Consider the following 25754-nt stretch of genomic DNA (forward strand, 5'->3'; position numbering starts at 1 on the left):
CTGATGAATCTAAGTGAAGAGTGCATGGCCTTATTTGTACTGTTGTTTCAACTTTTCTGCAGGTTTGAATATTTTAAAATGAAAGCTGGGGGGAAATGGTTAACACTGAAATAAAGGCAAATTTCAGGAAATAGTTTTACTGTATAGTAAGTCTAAAAATGAAAAGCTCCAGTGGTAAGTAGCAAGTTGAGGCAAACCATACTGCCTCTTTTCTTTTCCTAGCAGTGGAAAGCCAGAAAGCTACAGAATGAAACAAAGGCTATTTTGTGTGATAGATGAACTCATTTATCAGCTGCATTCAGACTAGAAAGGCAGAGGGAGAGATCAGCCTGTTGAAGTTTCTTTTCTCCACCCCATCCCATCACTCTGATTAACCCTGTCGTTACTTCACAGTGGTTATCAAGGAGGCAGCCCTATCCAAAACTTGGGTATAGCCAAGATTCAAGCATGCAGCCAGGCGTAAAACATCTTTGAAATATGAGCCATAATGACTTTTGTTTTTCTGGCAAATGCTTTTTGTTTGAAGGAAGTACAGAATTTAAGAATCTATTTTAAAAAAATATTTTAAGGTTGAAAAGTCAGATAATTTACCAAATAAAAAAGTAATGTTTGCTTTTCTAATTCATTACAAATTTATTACAGTTCATCTAAGAGCAACAAAATATGAAATTCTTTACAAATAAGTGCTGCCAGAAAGCGTTTGGGTGGTCAGCATGTAATCTGGAAGGTTATTCAGCTTGTTAGAGACCCATTTATGGATCAAGGAAAACCTTATATAAGCCCAACCCGATTGTCCATCTGGTATGCCTCACTCAACTCCCAGGAGTCAACTTGGTGTGGACCTGATAGTTGGCCAGGTCTGGGTTAGAATCTGGACTCCAGTAATTTACTTATTCCTGATACTGACTATCTGTGTCCTCTTGCTTTTCGCCCATTAGTTTGGTTAGAGGTTTATCAATATTATTAATTTTCTATTAATAACCCAGATTTTCATTTTATTGGTTTTCTCTATTATTTTTTCTTTTTCTATTCTATTGATTTCTATTCTGATCTTTATTATTTTTGTTCTTTTGCTTACTTTGGATTTTCTTTGTTCTTCTTTTTCTAGTTTCTTAAGGTGGAAGCCGGAGTTGTTGATTTGAAAGTTTTCTTCTTTCCTCATGTAGATGTTTAGTGCTATAAATTTCCCCCTAAGTACTGCTTCAGCAGAATCCCACACATTTTGGTATGTTATATTTACATTTTCATTCAGTTCAAATACTTTCTAATTGCCCTTTGATTTCTTCTTCGATGGGCTATTTAAAAACACATTTAATTTTCAAATATTTGTGGATTTTCCAGTTCTTTAATTCCATTGTGGTTAGATAATTTCTTTTGTATAACTTCTTTTAAATCCATTGAGATTTGTTTTATGTTTTTAGAGTTGTTCAAGTCTGTATTTTTACTGAATTTCTATTTTTCCTATCACTTCTTGACAGAATGGTGTTCAGATCTCTGACTATACATCTGATTTGCCTATATTTACCTGTAATTTATACTAATTATTAGTTTCTGTATTCTAAAGTCCTGTTATTATGTGAAATAAAAAGCCTAGAAGTATGTCCTGTTGACCCCTTTATTGTATGAAATGATCTTTTTATTTCTGGTAATACTCTTTGCTCTGAAGTCCACTTTGCCTGATATTAATATAGCAACTCCAGCTTTCTTTAGATTAGTGTTAGTTTGGGATACGTTTTTCTATGCTCTTACTTTTAACCTATTTTTTAAAAAAATAGAAAATTGATTTCTTTTAGGCAGCATATAGTTGGGTGTCATATTTTTTAGCCAGCCTGACGATCTTGTCTCAATCGAGGTGTTAGGCCATTTACATTTAATGTGGTTATTGATATGGTTTTGTTTAATTATATCCTTTTGCTAATTTTTACTTTTCCAATCTGCACTTTGTTTTGTTTTTCTTCTTTTTCTGCCTTCTTTGGATAAAATGAGTACTTTAAAAAATAATTTCACTTTATTGGCTTCTGTTGCATTATTTTAGTAGTTGCAAGGTTTGTAGTATCTTTAACTTATCACAGTCTTATTTGTCAAATGATTTGATATCACTTAACATATAGGCATCTTATAATTTCATTTGTCCCTTCCATTATTGTTGTTATGAATGTTACTTCTACATAAGCTATAAACCCACGATGTGTTATTATTTTTCCTTTAAACAGTTATTTTTATAAAAATGTTAACAATAAAGAATAAAGCCCTTTATGTTTGCCCACATAGTTACCATTTTTGGTGCCCTCCATTCTTTGTATAGAAGCTGATTTCCATTTGGCATCATTTTCCTTCTGCCTGAAGGACTTCTTTTAGCATTTTTTGTAGAGAAATCCGCTGGTGATATATTCTGTTAGATTTTGTCTTCCCAAAAATGTTTTTATTTTACCATTGTTTTTGAAAGGTAATTTTACTTTGTTGTTCCAATGTCTCTGGCTTGCATGTTTCTGATAAGAAATCTGCCATCATCCTTATCTTTCCACCTTTGTCCATAAAGTATCTTCTCCCTCCCCCACTAGCAGCTTTTAAGATTTTTTTTCCTTATCATTGGTTTTAAGCAATTTGTTTATGATGTGTCTTGGTGTGTTTTTCTTTATGCTTCTTTTGCAGAGTTCATTAAGGTTCTTGGATCTGTGGGTTTATACTGTAGTTGTCATCAAATTTGGAAAACAGCCATTATTTCTTCAAATATTTTTCTGTTTGCCCCCTTGACCCCTTGAGGGAGACTGCAATTACGTGTGTATTAGGCTGCTTGAAGTTATTTCACAGTTCAATATGCTCTGTTCATTTTGTTTCAGCATTTTAAAGACAAGACTCTGTGTTTCATCTTAGGAAATTTCTATTGCTATTTAATATATCTTCAGGTTCACTAATCTTTTGTAATCTGCTGCTAATCCCATCAGGTGTGTGTTTCAGACATCATAATTTTTATTTCTAGAAATTTGATATTGTTCTTCTTTATATTTTCCATGTCACCATTTTACATGTTAAGTCTTTAGCTCCTTGAACATATAGAATAAAGTTTATTAACTGTTTTAGTGTTTTTATCTACCGATTGTGTAATGTCTCCTCATTTCTAGGTTGGTTTATTTATTTTTATTTTTATTATTTTTTTTGAGACAGAGTCTTGCTCTGTTGCCCAGGCTGGAGTGCAGTGGCATGATCTTAGCTCACTGCAACCTCCTCCTCCTGGGTTCAAGCAATTCTCCTGCCTCAGCCTCCTGAGTAGCTGGGATTACAGACACACACCATCATGTCCAGCTAATTTTTGTATTTTTAGTAGAGATAGAGTTTTACCATGTTGGCCAGGCTGGTCTTGAACTCCTGGCCTTAAGTGATCCACCCACCTTGGCCTCCCAAAGTGCTGGGATTACAGGCATGAGCCACCTGGGTCGGCCTCTGGGTTGGTTTAGATTTATTTATTTTATTTTATTTTTTACTATGAGTTATATTTTCCTGCTTCTTTGAATGCCTGGTAATTTTAAAAATTAGAGACCAGTTATTGTGAATTTTACCTTATTGGGTGCTGAATATTTGTGTATCTCTATCAATATTTTTTGACTTTGTTTTAGAATGAAGTAGAGTTACTTGGAAACACTTTGATCCTTTTGGGATTTGCTTTTAAGCTTTGTTAGGTAAGATCAGAGCTGTGTTTAGTCTAGGGCTCATTTCCCTCCAGCACTCTGGCATTCTGAGTACTCTAACCAATGCCCCATTCATTATGAGGCTTTCCACTCTGTCTGCTGAGAGCAGGAACTGTTTCTGGTCCTGGGTGGGCTATGGCGATTGCTTTCTCTCATTCTTCTATGTAGCTTTTCCCCTAGGCTTGAGTGATTTCTTCCAACACATGCACTGATCAGTACTCAGCTGAATAGTCTCTTCTGTTCTTCAGTCTTCTCTTTCTGCATGTATCTCTCCCATGTCCATTGCTCTGCCCTATGAATTCTAGCTGCCTTGGCTTCCCCGCACTACCATCTCCATCTCTTCAACTCAGGCAAAGCATTAGCCTCTGAATGGGTTACCCCTCCCTGCAACATGGCCTGGAAACTTCCTCAAGGCAGTTAGCCAGGGCAATCATAGGGCTCACCTTGTTTGCTCTCCACCTCTCAGGGATCACTGTCCTCTGCTGCCTCATATTCAATGTCTTGAAAATCATTGTTTCATATAATCTGTCCAGTTTGTGAGTTGTTTCAGGAGGGAGAGTAATCTGTTACTTCATATTGGCCAAATGTGGAACTCTTGAATGACTTTAGATTAGGCAAAATCCAAAGTAAACATTAAAAGAACCAAAGTGCTTGAGGGATTTAATATTACTAGTAATTGATTCTCTATTGTATGTCAGTTATTATACTTTACATTAATTCTTATTTAATTGAGTGCTTATGAGTAGAAATAAGTTCTCTAAGAGTTGGAGTGAGGAACATGAAACCCATACTCTGCCTAGTTCTACAAATAATAGACTTCAGATGTGCATTTCATCTGTCATCGACAATCATTTAGTTAGCACTTACTAAGTGCTAGGACATAAATAAGTCAGATTTCTTCCACTGAAGATCTTAAGGATGGCCATTAGATTAGTAAACATATACATGTAGGTATTTCAATATTAAGTTGTAAGTATGATAATAAAAGTACAAATCGGGTGCTTTAGGACCATAGAGATGGGTCACCCATCTGAGGAGCACATGAAAAAGTGGTGATGGGTAAAGAAGGTCTTGAAGGATGAGTGGCAAGTGATTAAACAAATAACAGGATAAATGTATTACAAAGCAGGGAGACTCAGAACAATATGACATACAGGGCATGGTGGCTCATGCCTGTAATTTCAGCATTTTGGGAGGCTGTGGCAGGAGGATTGCTTAAATCCAGGAGTTTGAGACCAGCCTGGGCAACATAGTGAGACCCCATTTCTTTCTTTCTTTTTTTTGAGACGGAGTCTTATTCTGTTGCCAGGCTGGAGTGCAGTGGTGTAATCCTGGCTCACGGCAACCTCCGCCTCCTGGGTTCAAGCGATTCTCCTGCCTCAGCCTCCTGAGTAGCTGAGATTACAGGCACACGTCACCACGCCCGGCTAATTTTTGTATTTTTAGTAGAGATGGGATTTCACCATATTGGCCAGGATGGTCTCGATCTCTTGACCTTGTGATCCACCTGCCTTGGCCTCCCAAAGTGCTGGGATTATAGGCGTGAGCCACCGCGCCTGGCAGTGAGACCCCATTTCTACACACACACACACACACACACACACACACACACACAAAATTAGACAAGCATGGTGGCGGGTGCCTAAAGTCCTAGCTACTCAGAGGCTGAGGTGAGAGGATCACTTGAACCTGGGAGGTCAAGGCTGCAGGGAACCATGATTGTGCTACTGCTGCACTCCAGCTTGGGCGACAGAGTGAGACCCTGTCTCCAAAACAAACGAGACAAAACAAAAAACAGCAAACAAACAAAAAAAACTAATATGACACTAAAAGTATTTTGTAGGAGGCCAGGGGTGGCCCCAGATGAGGCTGAGGGGTAGGTAGAGTTAGATTAAGGAGGCTTGGATGCCACACTAAGGAGAGAATATGATTCTAAAAACAACAAGGAAACACTGTCAGGCTTTTAACAGGGGAGTAACCAGGCTGCAATGTGGAGGATGGATTTTAAGGGGTGACAATCTCAATTCTCAACAGAAAAAGCAGTTAAGATCCTATGGAAATGGTCCATATAGGAGGAATTGATAATATGACATTGGTAAGTGGAGGTAGGGGTGGAAAGGAAAAGACCAATTTAAGAAATATTTAAATGATACTTTCTGTAGAATTTGGTGACCATGTAAGTATGGGGATTGCAGAAATGGCTCCCTGGTGTGAACAGAAAGGAGCATCCTGAACTGAGATAGGAAATCTAAAAGGAGAAAGGAAAGGCCCAGGGGCCAAAATAAGCTCAGTTCTTGATAGTCCAATGGGAATGTTTGGCAGATCCTACATCTATCATTGCTTATGACAAAATATATTGAATCAATGGGTTTACATGGCTTAACCTCCTGCCTAAAAGTCAAATGGCAAGGTCATGTCTTATTCGTCCTGTATCCTCAGGGCTGGCTACCCCACCCAAGCTCTGGGAGAGGTCTGCCTGCAGCACAGGTGACAGGAAAGCCATCGATGGTTGAGATCTCGCAGGGAGAGTAGAGGAGACTGAGAAAAGCAGTGACATGCAAGAAAAAGACACTCACACCTGGGGTGAGAATTTGAGAAGTAAGTGGCCTGGTGGCCTTGCATTGTCTGTGGCTCTTCCATGGGCCCTGTGAAAGGCCACCTCAATGCAGGCCTGCAGCCCTGTCCGTGTCCAGGCAAGTCATTCTCTTTGTATGCTTTTAATATCTACACGAAGGCTTCTAGTGATTGTGCAGAAGTCATCTCCATCCATCACTTGACTAACTTTGGAAGAAAAGTGGGGAGTGGATGGTGGAGGAGGGGTGTTATTGCAGACTGGACAGAGGCAGGAAGCTATTGGAAGGAAGAATTTGGGGTGTGCGTGTAGTTTTTCTCCCATTCCTTTCCTACCTAGAGGAAAATAACTCTGATTTTGATATTATAATGGCAGTAGGGAAAAGATTATACAGGTCAATATTCTGTTTTAGAAACACGTCTACCATGCTTAAACTAAGAGCTATAACTGAATTATTTTCATGAATATGCATTCTACTTAGAATTTCAAATTTTCTGGTATTTATGTATGTAAGAGACCAAACATTTAAGGATATGACTTATAGAAGAACAACATCTTAAATAATTTTTAAAAATTTCAAATAAAGAGCAATAATGGATGAAAATTTAAATTTTAGGGGCACATAAGCCATCTGGCTCCCACCATTGCCCCTTCCCAAGCCAGTTTCCCATTACTGCTAATTAACTTAAAAACCCAGCTGCGTCAGATTGCTCAAGTTGCAGACCTTCAGATGATCCTGTAAGGCCTCCTCAAACTGGATTTAACCAACTGATCTTGCCTCTTTTCCAACGAGTGTGATCCTCTGTGACAAGGATTTGATCTTCAGCTTTTGGGACAGGCTTTCCGAGTCAAGTTCCAAAGTTTGAATGGAACGCACAATACATGTTTCTGTGGCTTTTTTAGTCCTGATCAACAGCATAATTTAATACTTGTACTATCTGTTCCCTTTTCTGACAAGCACAATCTGATAAACAGATTGGGAGGAGCAGTGCAGCACTGTGTGATTCACACTGGGAATGAGGGGAAAAGGAGAGACAGAGAGAATGAACCTGGAGTCACATGAAATGCAGTCAGATTGAGCTCTCTGACGCGAACGTTTTAGCACATGCAAGGGAGCTTTGTGGTCAGTGGTTAGGGTTATCGATTTACATTCCCCTTCAAATGGGGAAGTTTTGAAATCATTAAGTTTCAAAGAAACTCACCTAGATTAAAACACAAGGGAAAAGACGGACCTATACACCTACAGTAGGCTATTGTTACAGGTGGTAGATGCTATGGTAATTACTTCCTGTGCTGGTTTCTGTTCACTTAAGCCTCTGACAGCTTTTTAAGAGGAGGTATAAGAATTCCGTAGCTGGTGGGCTATTTCCACAGGATTGGGCAGTTTTCTGCCTAATTAGGAAAGGATGAAGGCCCTTGGATTAAATGTCACTAAAGTACTTCCCTGCAACGCCCCCAACACACATCCCCTACCTCCTCCATTAACTCCATTTGGAAGTATTCAGTCTGAACTTCAAAAGAATAGCAGATGCCAACTATTGTTTACATCAGTGAAATCATAAAAAGGCACATAACAAAAGCACACTCAGAAGATCCTTATTTACTGTTCTTAGGCTACGCTGGGGAGCACAATGACGTTACCCAGTGTTTTTAATACTTGTCTGAAGAGTCACTGTATTGGGCATTATTAAAATATTGAATCCCAGGCTCTTCATTTACAAAGTGGAATTCAGGCTGGGCATGCTGGCTCGCGCCTGTAATCCCAGCACTTTGGGAGGCCGTGGTGGGCAGATCATATGAGGTCAGAAGTTCGAGACCAGCCTGGCCAACATGGCAAAAACCCGTCTAAAAATACAAAAAAATTAGCTGGGCATGGTGGCGGGCGCTTGTAATCCCAGCTACTCAGGAGGCTGAGGCAGGAGAATCACTTGAACCCAGGAGGCGGAGGTTGCAGTGAGCTGAGATCATGCCACTGCACTCCAGCCTGGGTGACAGAGTGAGATTCCATCTCAAAAAAAAAAGTGGAATTCAGAAATCTATGGGGAGATGGGGTGGAGGGGTGGTGCTGGGCTGGAATTATAACTTAAAAAATGCCTTTTGTGTGTCTTAAGAACAGGCAAGTTTGGAAATCACTGATAGAACCCATGATCAACTTTTATGGAAAAGAGCTGCCTGACAGTGACAAAGTCAGACACAATGCATATTCTCAGGGTTTTAGTCCTATATATGAATATTAGTCAGTCACAAATGTTATGAGTAATTCCTACCAGTAGATTCCTACTAATAGTTACTGCAATGGCATTTTTGTCTAGTGTCTTACAATGGAGCACACTGCAGCTGCCAATGACAGCAAGCTCATTTTTTGCATGCGTTGGAAAAGGAGAAATTGTTGAGTTCAAAGTATTATTCAGACCTGGTGTATGTGTATGTGAATAAGTGTTGTTCTTTGTGATCAGAAGATATTATCAAATCAAACTAAAAATTTGCATCAAATTTTCCTTTTTTATAAAGTATGTCCTTGATCAACTTAGTTTTTGTGATCTCACATGCAGTCCCACCCAAATGGAATTTTTCTAGAGTGTCTAAAATTGTTTTATTTCATAACTCTCAGAGTTGCAAACTTGTAGTCTGCAGATGTCTTGTTTGGGCTGTACATTTGAAAAAAAAATGAGTTAGCCCCAATATTTACACATCTAGAGATTTCACACAAAAGTCTGGATTCCCAGGTTTTCTAGAAAAATGAGATGTTTATGTAGAAGGACACCGTTCTCCTGTAGCTGCAACCTGCTGGGGTTGAGTAGGGGCTGCTCCTTCAAATGTTCCAGTTTGGCTATCTCTTACTGATTCATGTAACTTGCCCAGCCCTTGGAGACATCTGAGTTTGCTGTGCTAACACTAAGGTGATGTCTTATTTTCTCATACAACTTTATGTCATCAGCTCTTAGCCTGCTTCATTCATCATGAATGGATGAATGGGGAAAACAGCCACTTAACTGCCCCTCCCACCAACAGACTGTTCCCAGACAGTCAAGCCTGCAGACTCCCTAAATGAGTATCTGCCCACCTTCTGTGATTCTCCAGTGGTTCCTAAATAAAGTCCGAATCCTTGTCTGGCAGTCAAGATCAGCTCCCCTCTCACACTCCCAAAATCCAATTCCACCTTCCTTTTCTAGCCCATGCTTCCCTCGTCCCACACCATGTGCTGACCCTGCCTTGTGCTTCTCCAGCTCAGAGCCTCTGCCCCACCCCCAAATACTCCTTCCTTGCAAAGCCTACCCATCTTTCAAGCGCCACCTCCCCAAAGGATGGTTTTTCTAATTTCCCAGACTAGATATGATCCCATATGATTGGGCATTTCTAGAATCCTTGGTTTGTAAATATGAAACGACATATTCCATTGTGCCTTGGACAGTAGTTAGGTATGCACATACCTTAATTCACCTCTAGATGTGCAGAGAGCCCCGCTCCTCTCACTCCCCAGAAACCCACAGCGGAAACCATGTCATGGTCGCCCTAGTATCAGCAAAGCCAAGTGCCCAACATACTGAAGAAGATGGTCAAAATACTTTACAGGAGTGCATTTCCGTTATAAGGAGAAAATGCTGTTAACTAATAATCTACTCCTTCCTCCTATTGAAACGTAAAACTTACTTTTTCTTAAATAGTTGTTTTGGGTCCTCTTTATAAAACTTAATCGAACATTAGCCTTTATCATATCCTTTATTTGATGTCTCAGGGTCTTAGTTACTTTAACCAAGAAATAGGGATGGATAATACAACCTCCAGTGTGGTCATAAGGATTGAATGAGTTAACAGGTAAAGTGCTCAGTACGGGTCTGGCACACAGCAAACACTAAATGGATGACTATTATTATTATGGAGAAACTCATCTAATATTTGGAACCAGTTTATAAGTGGCTTGCCTTATTCTAGTTTTCTAAAATACTTCTTAGAAAAGAGCAGGTCAAATAGTGTAGCTTGTCTGCCCTAGGCTAAAGAAATATATTTTGCTTAAAAAAAAAAGAGAGATTATTTCAACTATCAAAGATTCAGGCAACAGTGGCTTTTTTTGAGATAGTCTTGCAGTGTCGCCTGGGCTGGAGTGCAGCGACGTGATCTCGGCTCACTGCAACCTCCACCTCCTGGGTTCAAGTGATTCTCCTGCCTCAGCCTCTCAAGTAGCTGGGACTACAGGCACGCGCCACCACGCCCAGCTAATTTGTGTATTTTTAGTAGAGACGGGGTTTCACCCTGTTGGTCAGGATGGTCTCGATCTCTGGACCTCATGATCCACCCACCTCGGCCTCCCAAAGTGCTGGGATTACAGGCGTGAGCCACCGCGCACGGCCAACAGTGGCTTCTTAAAAAGCAAACTTTTATAGCTACCAAGGTAATGATTGATTCAGGAAAGGATTACCAATGGATGTTAAAACCATTTGGTGACAGTGTGTTGAGAAACAGGATATTTATAGTCTCATAGCGTCATCCCACAGGTAATCATTAATTACAAAAAGAAAAAGCTACCTTTACACTGGATAATTTGGTGAATGTTACTTTAACCAAGAGGCCAAAACTGCCATTACTAATATGGGTCAAACTGAGTCTTGTGATATGATGCACTGAGAACATGATATCACCTATGTGGTATTCTTGAAACCAAAAAACCTGACTCTACCAGTGAGGGACAAATCAGACAAATCCAAATTGTGCAACAATCTACAAAACAGTTGACCTAGACTCTTCCAGTAAGTCGATGTCATGGAAAGACTCCTCCGCCTCCAAAAAAAAAGGAAGGGGTGGGGGGTATTATTAATAAATACAATGCATAATCCTTGATCAGATCCTCTAGGTGAAAAGCACAGCTATAAAGATCCTTTTGGGAACACTGGCAAAGTTTGAATATGAACTTTATATTGAATAATAAAAAGTAGTGAAAAATAAGATTGTGATTCATTCACGCCTGTAATCCCAGCACTTTGGGAGGCCGACAGGGGTGGATCACTTGAGTTCAAGTGTTCAAGATCAGCCTGGCCAACATGGCGAAACCCGTCTCTACCAAAAATAATAATAATAATAATAATTAGCTGGGTGTGGTGGCACATGCCTGTAGTCCCAGCTATTTGGGAGGCTAAGGTGGGAGAATCACTTGAACCCAGGAGGTGGAGGTTGTAGTGAGCCAAGATTGTGCCACTGCATTCCAGCCTAGGTGACAGAGTGAGATTCTGTCTCAAAAAAAAAAAAAAAAAAGGAAAAGAAAAGAAAAAAGTCGTGATTCAATTATATTTTGACATTTTGATTGACCTACTCTTTCCTAAAGTATTTTGGTATCTGGGAATCTACATGTTTCAAGACCTAAAAAGGTGAACATTACAAGTGAAATGTTTGCTCCATTGAACTGGATCAGAGTTTTTGTAGAAACAATGGGCAACTGGGATGCAGTCATATAAATGGACCGAAGAACTTAGAAAAGAACAAAGTGGATGCCAGTAGCCAATGCACACCATTCTGTGCAGTATTTGGCTGGGACAATGCTAACTGCACATGGGCAGTCCTGGGTAAACATTAACTGATGACAATAACCAGCAGAGTCCCAAAGTGATGCCCTTGCATTATTGATTTGAGGAAATTCTGCCTAATGAGAATGGATTGCTAGTAAATCATAGAGCAATTTTATTCTCCTTTCAGTAAGACATGGATGACTGAGCAGCTGGTGGGAGCAGCCCTGTCTGTCCCCATCTGAGAGAGTGGTGTATTAGTCTCAAATAGGGAAATTACACAGCAATGTGGAAGCCTGGCTAGCCGTCATTAAAGTAATTCAGTGTTTGGGCCGCCTGTGTTTCAGGCAGTGATAGCCATTAACAGCTCACTTTTAGTTTCAGAAGCCAGAGATATTTTCATTACTAGTGTCCTCAGGCATACACTTTTTAATTTAAAAAAAGAAAGTAAGCTCAGGATGGAAATAACCCATCACCACAGGAATATCTCTGCACCAGAAACACATTCTAGTTTACCTGTCAATCTTTCCAGCATGCCAGATTTGAGTGTCTGGAATGAGGAAGAGGAGGGAAGAAAGGTGGGTGTAGGGCTGATGGAGGAATCAGGGTCACTAATACCTTGGAAAAGCTGAGGACTTCATTCTAAAGTGCTGTTGAAATCTCAGGTTTTTTACTTCTCTGGCTAATAATAAAATGATAGTTCTGGCTCTGAGATGTTCCCTACTTCTTCCAAAGCCATAATGCCCTACTTTTAAGATGCTTTGGACAGGTGTTATGGTAGACTGAAGTTGGTCACAAATGCTTTGTTACTTTCCCCAACAGGAGGTTCTTATTTCCCCCTCCTTGAGTCTGGGCTGGCCGTGTGGCTGTTCAACCAACAGAAAGCAGCAGAAGTGTACTGTGCAGTCTGGGGCCCAGGCTTTTAGAGAACTGTGGCTTTCTCTGCCTCCTTCTTGGAATCCACTTACCATGTTGAGAGAGGCCCAAGCCACATAGAGGCCAACAGCCAAGTATTTGCAGCCATCTGGGTGAGCCATCTAGGACATTCCACGCCAATCAGACCCCTGGATTGGAGAAGTGGAGCAGACATGGAGCAGACGCAGCCCAGCGAAGGCCAGTATCACAGGCCAGAACAAAATGTTTTAAGCCATTAAATTTTGGTGTGACTTGCTCTGCAGCCAGAGACAACTGAAATAGGTGTAACCGAAAAGTCCGTAAGAAGGAAGATTTACCTTGCTAACCAATGCAGAATAACAAAGCACAGGAAATAACATTTGCTGAGTCGGAAGACAACTGTCTGGAACAGGTGATGACATTCTTAGCCTTTGGTAGGTTTTGACTTCAAAACTGACCCCGGCTTTCAAGCCTCTTTTTGATGCTCAACACGGACAATTTCAAAAAGAAAAAATTTCACTTTAATCCAGCCTCACCCCCACATGTGTGTTTCACACAGACCTTATTTTTTAAACAGAGTTTATTGTATTTAATACATTATAAAATTTGAAAAATTGTAGGAAAGCAGCAGACTTGAACTGGAGCAATTCTAACAAGGAATAATTCTGGCCCCTTGGCAAAACTGATCAGTTTTAAAACAAAGTAAAGTTCACATCTGTGAGGTGGACAAAAAAGTGTGACTTCTGTACAAACTACATTTAAAATTTCATGTCTAACATCTTTGCAATGTGCTCATGAGGGTTTTTCTGAAGTCCTGCCTGGTCCCTGCCTAAAGAGAGACGTGGAACCTCCATATACAAACAAACTTGATTCAAGGTGTTTTGTCTGTTTTGTTTTTTAAAAAAAAAGGAAAAAGAAAGACAAAGGAAAAAGAAATATGGATGGCTGTTGGCAATGGAAACTGTAAGGAGACTGTGTCCTCACCACTCATGGCTTGTTTATTTGTCAGAGGCCTCGGGAGGCCCAGGACACTTCACGGCCATCACAGCACCAACTGCGGCTATCACCTTTTTTTTTTTTTCTTTTTTGCATTTCCTACCTTTTGACATATATATATATATTTATATATTTTTTACACCTTGAGGATATCACTATTCCAATTGTTCCCATATGAATACAGGTGTGGTCTCTATTGGATATAAATGTGTCTTTTATTCGATTTTAGGTCCAGGACTTGGTTTGCTGTCCCAACTGCACATAAATGTCCCTTTTTTGTTTGAGTTATTGGTTGTGTGTGTCTTCCTTTTTGCATAGGAAATATGTCCGTTTAGTCCAGAGGCTCTTGCTTTATCCGGATGACGGAGGGTACGCGGGGCGTCCGCCTCAGTTCCCGCCGAAGGACATATTCGCTGAACTGGGACGAGTCCACTCCTCCCCCACAGGAGCCCACGATTTCAAATCCTCTTTGCTGCAACCTCTCGAGGACCTGTGAGGGAACAAGACAAGCATCCAGTTAGGGGTGAGGTAAGTCCTATGGCTACATAAACACCCCAAAGTTTGAGATTATGCGCACTCTGGTTCATCTCATCCAGCACCCATGTCCCTGTGAGCTGCTCCTCTCAAAGGAAGGCCATGGATTAACAGGCAGGAGAGAGGAAGCAAGCATTTCTAATGCCTAAAATGTGCCTTTACATGCTTGCTTTACACACACCAGCTACAACACTTGGTGGTGGTAGGCCCATTTTATAGATGAGAAAACTAAGGTTCATGGCTAGTCAGTGATGGGACTAGGTTTCCAACTCGGGTCTGTTTGGCCTCAAATCTCCTGTTTTTGTATATGCAATGCTGCCCTCTCTGTCAAAAATGAGGATTCACATTTCAAAGCTCATTTATCACTAAAATACATCCTATGAGATGATAAAGAATCTGGAAAGGACAGTGATGGCAGAGTTTACTTAGCCAGTGATTCATTCGTACTCTCAACTCCGCCTTTGTTCAAGTTTCCTAATACCGAGTTGATATATATGTTTTGGCCTGGAAGATTGATGTAATTTCAATAGCAGAACAAAGGGATTACTGAAGACACTAGAGGATTATCTACAGGTTTTCAAGTTTGTAGCATTTGAAACAGATTTATGCCCTGCATGCATTCAAGGAGACAAGAATCAGCACAATGATTACATATTAGAAAATGTATGAAAAATAAAGATATTCTAAACTTCTTATACAAATGTAAGCCATAGAATCTGTTCCTTAATTTTGAAGTCAAATACCTAACGCCAGCAAGATTCCTGGGTTTGGCACTACATGTCTGACACTCTCAAATGCAGGAAACAGTACCTGTGACTCTTAGATAGACAAAAATACAGGAAACTGATCTGGAGCATTCTGTTTCTTTAAGAATCCAACAAATATTAGACTTGCAAATGTTTCCTGCCCGAGTTCTGAATATAATTAAATTACTTCCACACCACCTTAAAGGCAAAGTGATTCAATCATAACTTAAAAAAACAAAACAAAACACAAAAAAACACCCACCTCAAAAAAACTTTTATTGGAATGAAGTGAAATGTAGTCAATGTAAAGTGAATCCTTACTTTTTAAAAAAGTATTATTTTTTAGTTGCCTACTTCAATATAGAATATAGTCTGCTATGTTGCAAAACAGCTTACTAGATGAGATTGGAAAGCAAGAGAGTATGTTTTCTAAAAATTAAAACCTCAAGTGCTGGCAAATTAAAAAAAACACACACAAGTCCTTATGAAAACAAAATTAACATTCTACCCAGCAGTGCTGTATTTCTGTAGGTAAATGCACAATGCATATGCATACCTGTCAGCATAAGGACAGGAAGAAAACAGTCCCTAAATTCAAAATCAAGGTGTGCTTTGGTGGCAGGTAAATACAAAGACGAAGAACAGCTCCCTCCATGGATTCCCCAGCAGAGGGAGGAATGCAGCCCTCAGCAAGAGGCACCCCAGCTTGCTTGGCCAAACCAGCACCCTGGAAAGGATTCCTTGCCATGATTAGGAGAGGAAATCCAAAGGGGAGGAAGCCATGAACAGCAGAGAACCTAACCCTGATGACCATTTTTCTTTGAGTCTTAAGGTCACTAAATGCTAACAGGAGGAAATCGCTAAGCTCTTCTTCGGAGTCCGATAGGCATCATGTGATAATTATTCAATGTGATCCAATGTTACCTTGGATATGGTCAAAAGCTTATTTCAATGTAATGCAAACAGCTGATGGAGCCATTACTTTGGAAACAACAACACGTTCACAGCAAAGTTCCTGAAACAGTGATCACATAACAACTTAGTGAGGTATTGGGTGTTGTAAGCCTTATCCCAGAGTCTCTGCGTGCCCATAGGCTGGTGCCTATTTCTTGGTCGGTGCAGCAGGACACAAGGGTAGGTCATGGCTGTGTCATACGACCATGTTAATCCAGATGAAAATTTCCACATCTGATGTGGGAAACTGTCAAGCATATGAATTGATGATCGTTATTCACCGGCCCGAGGGTGTGGCCGAGGCCTTCCTGTGCTGGCTCTGAATGGTTCTGCCCCTCTGTCTGCTCCAGTGGCAGCCAGGGCAGGCTGTTGTGTGGAAGGGGACAGGCTTTCTGGGCTTTAAAGAGGCTTAAACTGCTGAGGCGGTCTCAGGAACGCTGTGCAGGGCCATGCGGGAGCGCCACACACCTCCAGGGGGCGCTCTCCGCACAGGTGAGAACGCGAATCTCGTCCTCCGGAACCCTGCGACCCAGCAGCCACCCTGCCGCCTGGGAGCATGTGCCTTCCGCTAGCATGCTTAGGGAACATTTTCTGCCAGTTTTCTGCTCTTCTGTTCTCAGACATCTGTTCATATATTTAAAGAGTTATAAATAGTAGTGGAACAATCCTCAAGAGGCAGCACAGAAGAGTGGGTGCTTCTAGTCTCTGTGCTTTGGGAAGGGTTCTGCTGACTAAATACTGAACAAAGTCATGGGCCCATTCCAGTTAAAAAGAAAGAGGGAAAAAACCAGAACCCTCACTCCATTGACTTCAAACAGTTTTGTGTCACACAGAGCTGAAATCAAGACCCAGGTGCGCTTCTGCCTTCCCATCAGCAAGACAGAGAGGATTAACAGTGCTTACCTGTTAGGGTTGTAAGAAGACAACACATGTTCAGGCCATGGCCCAGGGTAGGGCAGAGAGTCGGTGCTCAGCACACGTTAGCCTCTGAGTTCTCAATTCCACCCCCACATCTCCTGCTCCCCTACACTTCTCCATCTCAGGAAATGGCAGTTCCACTCACCCAGTTCCTCTGTCAAAAATCTTAGTCATCCCGGGCTTATGTCTCACAACCCACAGCCATCGTCAGAAAACCTTATTAGCTCTACCCTCCAGACACACACAACTGGACACTTCTCAACTGCTTGAACCACAGCTTGCTGCCTGGTCTCTTTGTTTCTCCTATTCTCTAGCTGCTGTGGCAATGTTCACTTTAAAATACGAGTTCTGTCAGTTCTCCCTTCTGCTCAAAACCCTCCAATGGATTTCCATTTGGCTCACGTACACAAACGAACCAAAACCAAAAGATGCCAAAATAAACAATCCTAGGGCACTTGCCACCTCCTAACGAGGCTCTCCGTGATCTGTCCCTGATTTTTCCGGGCCTCCTGTCTGGGTACTCTCTCTCCCTGAGTCACTTTCTTCAAGCCAAACTGGCTTTCCTGATAGTCCTCAATATGCCAGCATACTCTACCCCAGAAATCCACTTACCACCTCCTGGGCAATATATTTATGTTGACTGTTTGCCTCCCACTCCACTCCCATAATGCAGTTCCATGAACACAGAGCTGTCCATCGTGTTCTCTGTCTGTTTGTCTCACTATGTTGCTGACGCTGAACCTGAACTCCTGGGCTCAAGTGATCCTCCTGCCTTAGCCTCTGGAGTGGCTGGGACTACAGGCGTGTGCCACCATGCCCAGCTGTTGTGTTCTATATCTGTCTCTTCTGTATCTCCAGTGCTCATCCCAGCACCTGGCACAATCACAAGACTTACAGAATGACTGCTGTAGAGGGTGATAATTCACCTACCCAACAGAAGTGTCACTGAGTGAGTTTCTCAGCTCTTTGGAGGAAAGGCACCATGTGAGGGCAAGGTTAAGTGACAACAGTACGAGTGACATTTGATGCCACACAGTGTGTAACAATGCTATACCTGGACTGAGTTGAGGTGACAGTAGCCATTTAGTGGAAACCTGATGACGTGCGTCGAGTCGTGATTCCAGCCTGCATTGACAGAATTACACATCACGTCGCCGATCTCTGGAAATACTTCTTCTATCAAGGATTTGTCACCACTTAGCGTGATCCTTTCTCCGAGGTCTGGGGCCACACGCACGACGAGGCACTCACAGGGCCTTGAAAAGCGACCAGTTTCTCTGTCCTGCTTCCATCTTTCCATCTCCAACAACATGGGCTGAAGCTGAAAATATTTTGCCTCTTCATATAACAAAGTGTAGTCCTGGAAAAAAAAAAAAAAGGTATTTCACAGTGCAAACTGCAAACATAAAGTACTAAACATGTCCACATCTAAGAGGTGAATTTTTCCACTTCTTATTATGTCAGTGATCAAATCTGCATGCGTGTTTTTCACTTACGGCATGTTTGTAGAGGCTCAGTTTGCATTCATTCATTCATTCATTCAGTGAAGATAAAAGGATCTGAGTAGATTAGGGCTGGTCAGGCCTCTTCTAAGTGCGTTACATGATTTAAATCCTGTAACCCTTGTCATTGCTCAGTGAATTAGGAACCATTATTATTCCCATTTTGCAGATGAGAAAACTGAGATGTGAAAGGATTCACCCAAGACTTGTTTCTTTTAGTAGAAAAAATGTCTCTGGGTATTTCAAGTTTGAGTGTGTCGGTGAGAACCCAATTTCTGTCCTCTTGGATGGAACGCATATATTGACCAAGGGGAGGCACAACCTTGCCAATGGGTACCCTTCATCAGAAGCTCCGGGTCACCTTTGGTGGCCATAGGAGGGTGTGGGACAGAGATAAGAGGGCTAGAGACAGGCGGGGATGGGCACCTGGAGGGCAGGCATGTTACTTTTACTTGAACTTGGGTGTTGATTTGTGATGGTTCGGGGGAGGCTGGTGGAGACCTGGAAGGCTAGTGTACTGCCCTGTGCCACCTGTTGGAGCTGCCATCATAGAGTCAGAGACATAAACAACATTAGGCCTCGACTCCTGCAAGATGTGCAATAAAGAAAACCTGTCCATTTCTGCATTTCTGAAAGCATGAACACCTGGTCTTTTGGCATGGTTTCCTTTCCTCCAGCCTTAAAATAATCTGTTGAATTGAAACAGAAATCTAACAAAACAGGTATTAAAACACACACATAAGCCACTGAATGGGAAGACAAAAGAGAATGAGGGGGAGGCAGCAACTCAGGAACAATGTTAACAAGCAGGTCAATGTTATGGCTAAACGTAGCTATGGCCACAATCATTTCTGGGTGTAAGATAAGTGGATACTTGTCTAGACATGTTGACTGAGAACACTTTAATCAGCTGACACAGGCATTTGTGCCTTCCGTCCATGGGCAAGAGCTGGCAGGGGATGCCCGGTGCCTGCATGACAGCCAATGTTGCAAATATGTGGTCCGAGTGCCTCAAAGAGGCCCCTGATGTCCAGATGGGCTAGAGCACAAGAAGCAGAAGATGACCATGGGATAATTATTTTTATTTTGCACTTTGCTCTTTCTCTTGCAAATCAAGCAATAGCAGCAGCAGCAGTAGCGGCATTATTCAACACTTCCAGAGAAAACAGCATGGAGAGATGAGAGTACTTGGGGGTCTTGAGCTGGGTAATCCACTTTCCATATAAAGAAACTCGGATCCGGTAGAAGATGCTGATGACAACACTCATCTCAGTGGAATGGGCTGCAGCTTTATTCTGTCCTTTTCCTGGCAACCCCCTTACCACAGGAGTCTTGGTTCCCTGAAGGAAAGGAGCCCATTGCTCTGAAAATCTTCCTTGCACATGTTCTACCCGCTTAGGCTCCTGACCCAGAGGAGATACTGTTTTGCTTTAAGGAGCTGAAAGCTAGGCTGAGGTGTGGCCACTCTTAAGACAGGGCAGAACTGGGGCCCCTAGACCAGCCTGAGGGGTAGGAGTGGGGAAGCCTCTGCAGGTTCCTCCTGGTTCTACCTGGGATCCCCACTCCGGGGCTTTGTCATCTTGGCATCACACCAACTGTAAGATACTGACCTAAATACTTATTTACCAACAGGACAGCTCTCAAGGAGATTTTAAAACAGCAATGAGAGTTACACAAGCGAGAGAAGCGAGAACTTATGCTATTGCTTTTTATTTTTTTGTGAGATTTAATTACAAAACTTAGCACAAGGAAGGATCTAGACTCCAGTGAAAATATCACTTATAGGCTGGGCGTGGTGGTTCACGCCTGTAATCCCAGCACTTTGGGAGGTGGAGGCAGGTAGATTATCTGAGGTCAGGAGTCTGAGACCAGCCTGGCCAACATGACGAAACCACGTCTCTACTAAAAATACAAAAAATTAGCCGGGCATGGTGGCGGACAAAGCCCTGATCTCCCAGTGTGTCCAAAGTGAATGAAGTGAATGAAGCTAACAGGATTTGGGGTTAGAAGTCCTCCCCACACTGACCCTGAGTTCTCACCATCTTTTCTTCCTTCTAGGTTCACAAGCCACTTGTTTAATAATCCACTCTGAGGTCTGGCCCTGGATGGGCAGTGAGGCTTACAACATAATGTTGCTCCAATTCATTGTTACCCACTCTTGGAAAAGTCGAGAAACACTGGCCCTTTTCAGATTTTTGGTCGTGCTCAGTGACCACTCTGGGATCCTGCTAGGTTTTATTAAAGCGAGAGTCAGAAGCGCTCCTATGAAGGTCGTGTTGCCCCTGGGTTAGAGTCTCATGGGCCTAGCCTTGAACTGCTTTAAGCCACCAGGTGTTCTTTTACTCTCTCTTGATCATCCTGGCTCCATTTTTTCCTTTACTATGCTGTTCTATCTGGTCTCCAGAGTAAAGCCACTGCTATGTCATGGGGAGCAGATGACAGAGAACAGCCGAGCACTCATGCTTCTCTCCGGTGACTGCTCACCGTGCTGCCTTGCCTCTAAGCACTGGCCGGCCAGAGAACTGAAATGGTCCTTCTTGCTGTGTTACCATTTTCTGCACATGGTGAAGTGCACATTGGCCATTCATTTTCTTGGCAGGTTCCTTTGTGTCTTTCTATCCTGCCTAACACCCGCTTACAGTCTCAGCTCATCAGAAATGAACCTGCAAAGCAGCGTCAGTCCCACTGGCTGCTGTCTTTAGAAACCTCCTTTCCTTCCTTAGATGGGATCATTTAACTTTACTCTCTAAATACCATGGTTTTTAAAGTTTAGTGTGTTTCTGTTAGGTTCTCTGGCCTTGTGCTTATTTCCTTCAGGCCTCTGAATTTTCCAAAATCTTTCCTTAAGCCTTTGTTCTAATCTGGCAATGTCCTTTCTGGGGCTTTTACAAACTCGAGATGACTGGTCTCTTGTTTCCAAGGTTCTTGGTGGAAATAGGCAGGGGTTTATGGTGCAGCAGCAGGTTCAGCACCTGTTTTTCTGAAGGAAATGAATTCACAACATCCACTTTTCCTCCCTTCTGAGCAATGAGCTTTCAGCAAAGCCACTCAAGAGTGTGCTAGATGCTAGCACTCTTCTGCCCTGTCCTATGTCCATTTTATCTTCTCTGATTAAGAAGCACCATCTGGCCAGGCACAGTGGCTCGCACCTGTAATTCCAGCACTTTAGAAGGTGGAGGCAGGAGGATTACTTGAGGCCAGGAGTTCAAGACCAGCCTGGGCAACATAGGGAGACCCTGTTTCTATAAAAAGTAAAAATATTAGCTGGGTGTGGTGGCCCGGGCCTGTGGTCCCAGCTAAGTTGAGGCTGCAGTGAGCTATGTTTGCATCACTGCACTCCAGCCTAGAAGACTGAGAAAGACCCATCTCAAAAAAAAAAAAAAAGGCACCATCCATATTTCTTGCTTAGCCCCATATACATTTAAAGGGAAAGCAGTTACTCACAGACCTATTATCATGTTTAAATCATTTCAAAATCTTAGAATACTTTTTTTTTTTTTTCCTTGAGATGGAGTTTCGCTCTTGTCATCCAGGCTGGAGTACAGTGTTGTGATCTCAGCTCACTGCAACCTCTGCCTCCTGGGTTCAAGCAATTCTCCCTCCTCAGCCTTCTGAGTAGGTGGGATTACAGGTGCCCACCACTACGCCCGGCTAATTTTTGTATTTTTAGTAGAGACAGGGTTTCGCCATGTTGGCCAGGCTGGTCTTGAACTTCTGACCTCAGGTGATCCACCTGCCTCGGCCTCCTGAAATGCTGGGATTACAGGCGTGAGCCACCACGCCCGGCCTGAACACATATTTTTAAATAACTTAAGATTTACAATGATTTTTTTTGAGGCAGGAAGATCAAGATCACATTTTACATATGAGCTTCCCTAAGATCCTGAGGACAGGTACATGGGACAAGAAAACAGACATGGGTGGTGGACTCCAAAATGCAAACAGGCCAGGGTTTGATAATTGGAATTCAGAAAACATCCTCCCTAGAGGGAGGAAAACGATATATTCAGTGTATTAGGTTCCTACTGCTGCTGTGAGAAATTACCACAAATTTGGTGGCTTAAAACAACACAGATTTATTCCCTTACAGTTCTCCAGGTCAGAAGTCGGAAATGGATCTCACTGGGCTGAAGTCATGGTGCCAGCAGGGATGCCTTCCCTCTGGAGGCTCTGGGGACAAATCCACTTCCTCATCTTTTCCAGCGTCCAGAGGCTGCGAGAATTCCTTGGCCCATGGCCAGCAAGCACATCACTTCTCTCATCCCATCTTCTCTAACCCCGGCCCTCCTGCCTCCCTTAAATAAGGACCCCTGTGATTATACAGGGCCCACTTGGATTATCCAGGCTAATCCCCCCATCTCAAGACCCTTAACTTAATCACATCTGCAAAGTCCCCTTTGCCATGTAAAGCATCGTATTCACAGGTTCTGAGAACTGGGGCAAGCTTCCCCTCACAGTCAATGGTTCCGCAAAACAGTTGAAAGGTTTATTTTCTGAATGTACCTGAGGCTTTACCCAGTAGCTGACAGGTCCTTACATTCAAAAGGCAACTCAACTGTTCACCCACTTCATTTTAAAAACTGTGTAGATGCCAGATGCCATGGAAGGCACCGTGAGCACAAAAAGGATTTTTCTCTGAGGAATGTCTCCAATACCTCCCAGGAGCTCTAGCTCTCCTCACCCCCAGGCTCAGAGCAGTGGGATCCTGCTCTTGGGACCCTCGGCAGTGGGTGGTTCCCTAGCAGGCAGGGCACCTATGTATCAGGGGTACCACCAGCAAAGCAGGGGTGCCAAGAAAATGAAAGGATTTTACCTTTTCCATTTCCAAAACAGCAACCAAGTAGTGGTGATGATAAGAAAAGACAGATCTCTGCAGCACTTACTTTGCTTTTGTTTTAAAGATTTTGTTTTTCCTGTCGGGGACGGGAGGTTGGGGGAGTGGCCACTGCAGTTTTTTCAGTGTTTAGGGTACTAAAGCTCTTAATTGCCCTGGCTTGTAATACTCCTTTGGGCTGGAATAATTTTTTTTTTTAACGGAGTTTCTCTCTCCTTGTCCAGGCTGGAGTGCAATGGCATGATCTCAGCTCAGTGCAACCTCTGCCTCCCAGGTTCAAGAGATTCTCCTGCCTCAGCCTCCAGAGTAGCTGGGATTACAGGCGCCTGCCACAACACCCGGCTAATTTTTGTATTTTTAGTAGAGATGGGGTTTTGCCATGTTGGCCAGGCTGGTCTTGAACTCCCAACCTCAGGTGATCTGCTCACCTCAGCCTCCCATAGTGCTGGGATTACAGGTGTGAGCCACCGTGCCCAGCCCATTCTTTCTTTTCTTCAAAGCCTGGAGGGCCTGGCCCACGTGCCCCTTTTCTCCTGCCACTACTTGAAAGTTCTCACCAGGCGGTCCCCTCCTCATGCAGGGGCATTGACTCCCAGCTTCTCCCGACTACTCTTGTTTTCCTGGGTCAAGGATACCCAGACTAGGATTAGTCTTGATAGCTGTTGAAAGAAATGGAAGCAGCAGCAGTGTCCCGTCTATGCCCTGCCACTGTCTCCACTCCCATCTTACAGACAGAAGCACACACAGGTGACCGTGCCAGGGTGCTGACGGCGGGATGGAAGGCAGGCCCACCAGCATTCTGAAACAAAACCCTGGCTTGGAAAGTCACGAGGACGGCACACCACAGGAGCTAGGCCTGATGTCTAGGGCGTGCTGAGGGCGGGGGCCAGAGACACCATCAGAGATGGTGTCGGGGTAGGGCTGGCTGCTCTCCCATCCTCCCAGTCCTGCCTCTGGGAAAATATCCTTGGGAGGAGAAAAGAGGTCATGGGCAGTACTAGACAGCGCCAGTCACCAGACCACGGATACAGCCTCGGTGGCGGTAGCTGAGGCCGTGGTCTGGGGCATGTCCTGAGTGGGCACTCCCGCAGGTACCAGTGAAGAAACTCCGGCGAGTGGGGGCTTATCCAAGTCGCCACTCTGCCTTCTCTGAGAAAGTTCTACCCGCAGGAATGAGGACCTAGAAGCAATGTGTATGTCGCCACAGCTGATTGGCTAAAGGACAGGCATGGAGCCAAGCTGAGCCAATCAGATGGTGTCTCTGTAGGACCAAGGGAGGGGAAAGAGGCCCTGGGCTTGCTGTACTGGCACATGTTAATGGCAGCTCCTGCAATTTAAGTCTTCAGGGCGGTCCTGGTGTTTCCACCCCTGAGAGAAAGCTTCCACTAATTCTATGAGATAAACTAGTAAGCGCTTCCTGTCAATACTCCCTTTAACTCTTCCTTAAGCTGGACGACTGGTTCTCGAGCAGGAGTAATTTTGACACTAGAGGGCATTTAGCAATGTCTGGAGACGCTCTTGGTTGTTGTAACCGGGAAGGGGGTGCTACTGGAATTTGATGGGTAGGGAGGGATGCTGCTGAAAACCCTATATTGCACAGGACAGCCCCACCACAAAGAATTGTTTGGCCCCAAATGTTACTTTGAGCTTGACAGAGATCGTTTTTATTGCAGCCTAAGGAGCATGCAACTCACCTTGATCCAATGATCAGTTCATTCCTAGCATCATTAATGGTGGCTCAACCACATGCCTTTGCTACTGTGATGTAGTATGAAGCAAACAGCATCACTGTGATGTATTCTCCCCAACATGTCTAACTTAAACCCATCATGTCTTTAGAGATGACTTCCAGTTTACAGGAAATTAGGGGATAGATTCATGAACTAAACTACACATGACAAGGCAACCACACAAATCGAGATGGCAGGACATTTTGCAGGACAGCTAGCCCAGTCTCCAGCAAGCTGTAAAGGGCATTGTGGGGTCAAGCAGGGAAACTCAAATATAGTTGCAGAATTGGAGGAAATAATTGTTTTTTTTTTTTTTGGAAAATGGAAAGGTAAAGTTATTGTCCAAAATAAGCACAGGAAAAGATCCAGAAGGCTACTCACTAATGTTTTAACATTGGCAATCTGAGTGGTGGGAACATACGGTATAGTTTTTTTTTTTTTTTAGTTTGTCTATATTTTTAAATTTTCTACAATGTACATGCACTTCTTCTATAATATTAAAATGTTATTAAAAATAAACAATAGAGGTTGGTTGTGGTGGTGGCTCACACCTGTAATCCCAGCACTTTGGGAGGCCAAGGCAGGAGGATTGCTTGAGCCCAGGAGTTTGAGATCAACCTATGGCAGCATAGTGAGACCGTCTCTACAAAAAATGAAAAATTAGCTGAGTGTGGTGGTGCATGCCTGCAGCCCCAGCTACTTTGGGGGTGCTGAGCGGGGAGGACTGCTTGAACCTGGGAGGCTGAGACTGCAGTGAGCTATGATTGCACCACTGCATTCCAGCCTGGGTGACAGCACAAGACCCTGTCTCAAAAAAAATTTTTTAAGGCCGGGAACAATGGCTCATGCCTATTATCCCAGCACTTTGGGAGGCCAAGGTGGGTGGATCACCT

The 25754-nt window shown here is 43.0% G+C and overlaps 1 protein-coding gene across 3 annotated transcripts in view; it reads right to left on the reverse strand.

The window, feature by feature from the left end:
* Positions 1–13212: 13212 nt before the first annotated feature.
* Positions 13213–25754, reverse strand: part of KCTD1 (potassium channel tetramerization domain containing 1) — a 204549-nt gene continuing 192007 nt past the window's right edge. For all 3 annotated transcript variants that reach the window (XM_054460654.2, XM_063653521.1, XM_054460653.2), the window contains exons 4-5: positions 17850–18155; positions 13213–14133 (exon numbers count right to left, since the gene is read on the reverse strand). In XM_054460654.2, coding sequence (XP_054316629.1) covers positions 13975–14133; positions 17850–18155 — 465 coding nt within the window. In that variant the 3' untranslated portion in view covers positions 13213–13974. The remainder of the gene's footprint in view (positions 14134–17849; positions 18156–25754) is intronic.

Source organism: Pongo pygmaeus, chromosome 17 (genome assembly GCF_028885625.2).
Source record: "Pongo pygmaeus isolate AG05252 chromosome 17, NHGRI_mPonPyg2-v2.0_pri, whole genome shotgun sequence".
Taxonomy (NCBI): domain Eukaryota; kingdom Metazoa; phylum Chordata; class Mammalia; order Primates; family Hominidae; genus Pongo; species Pongo pygmaeus.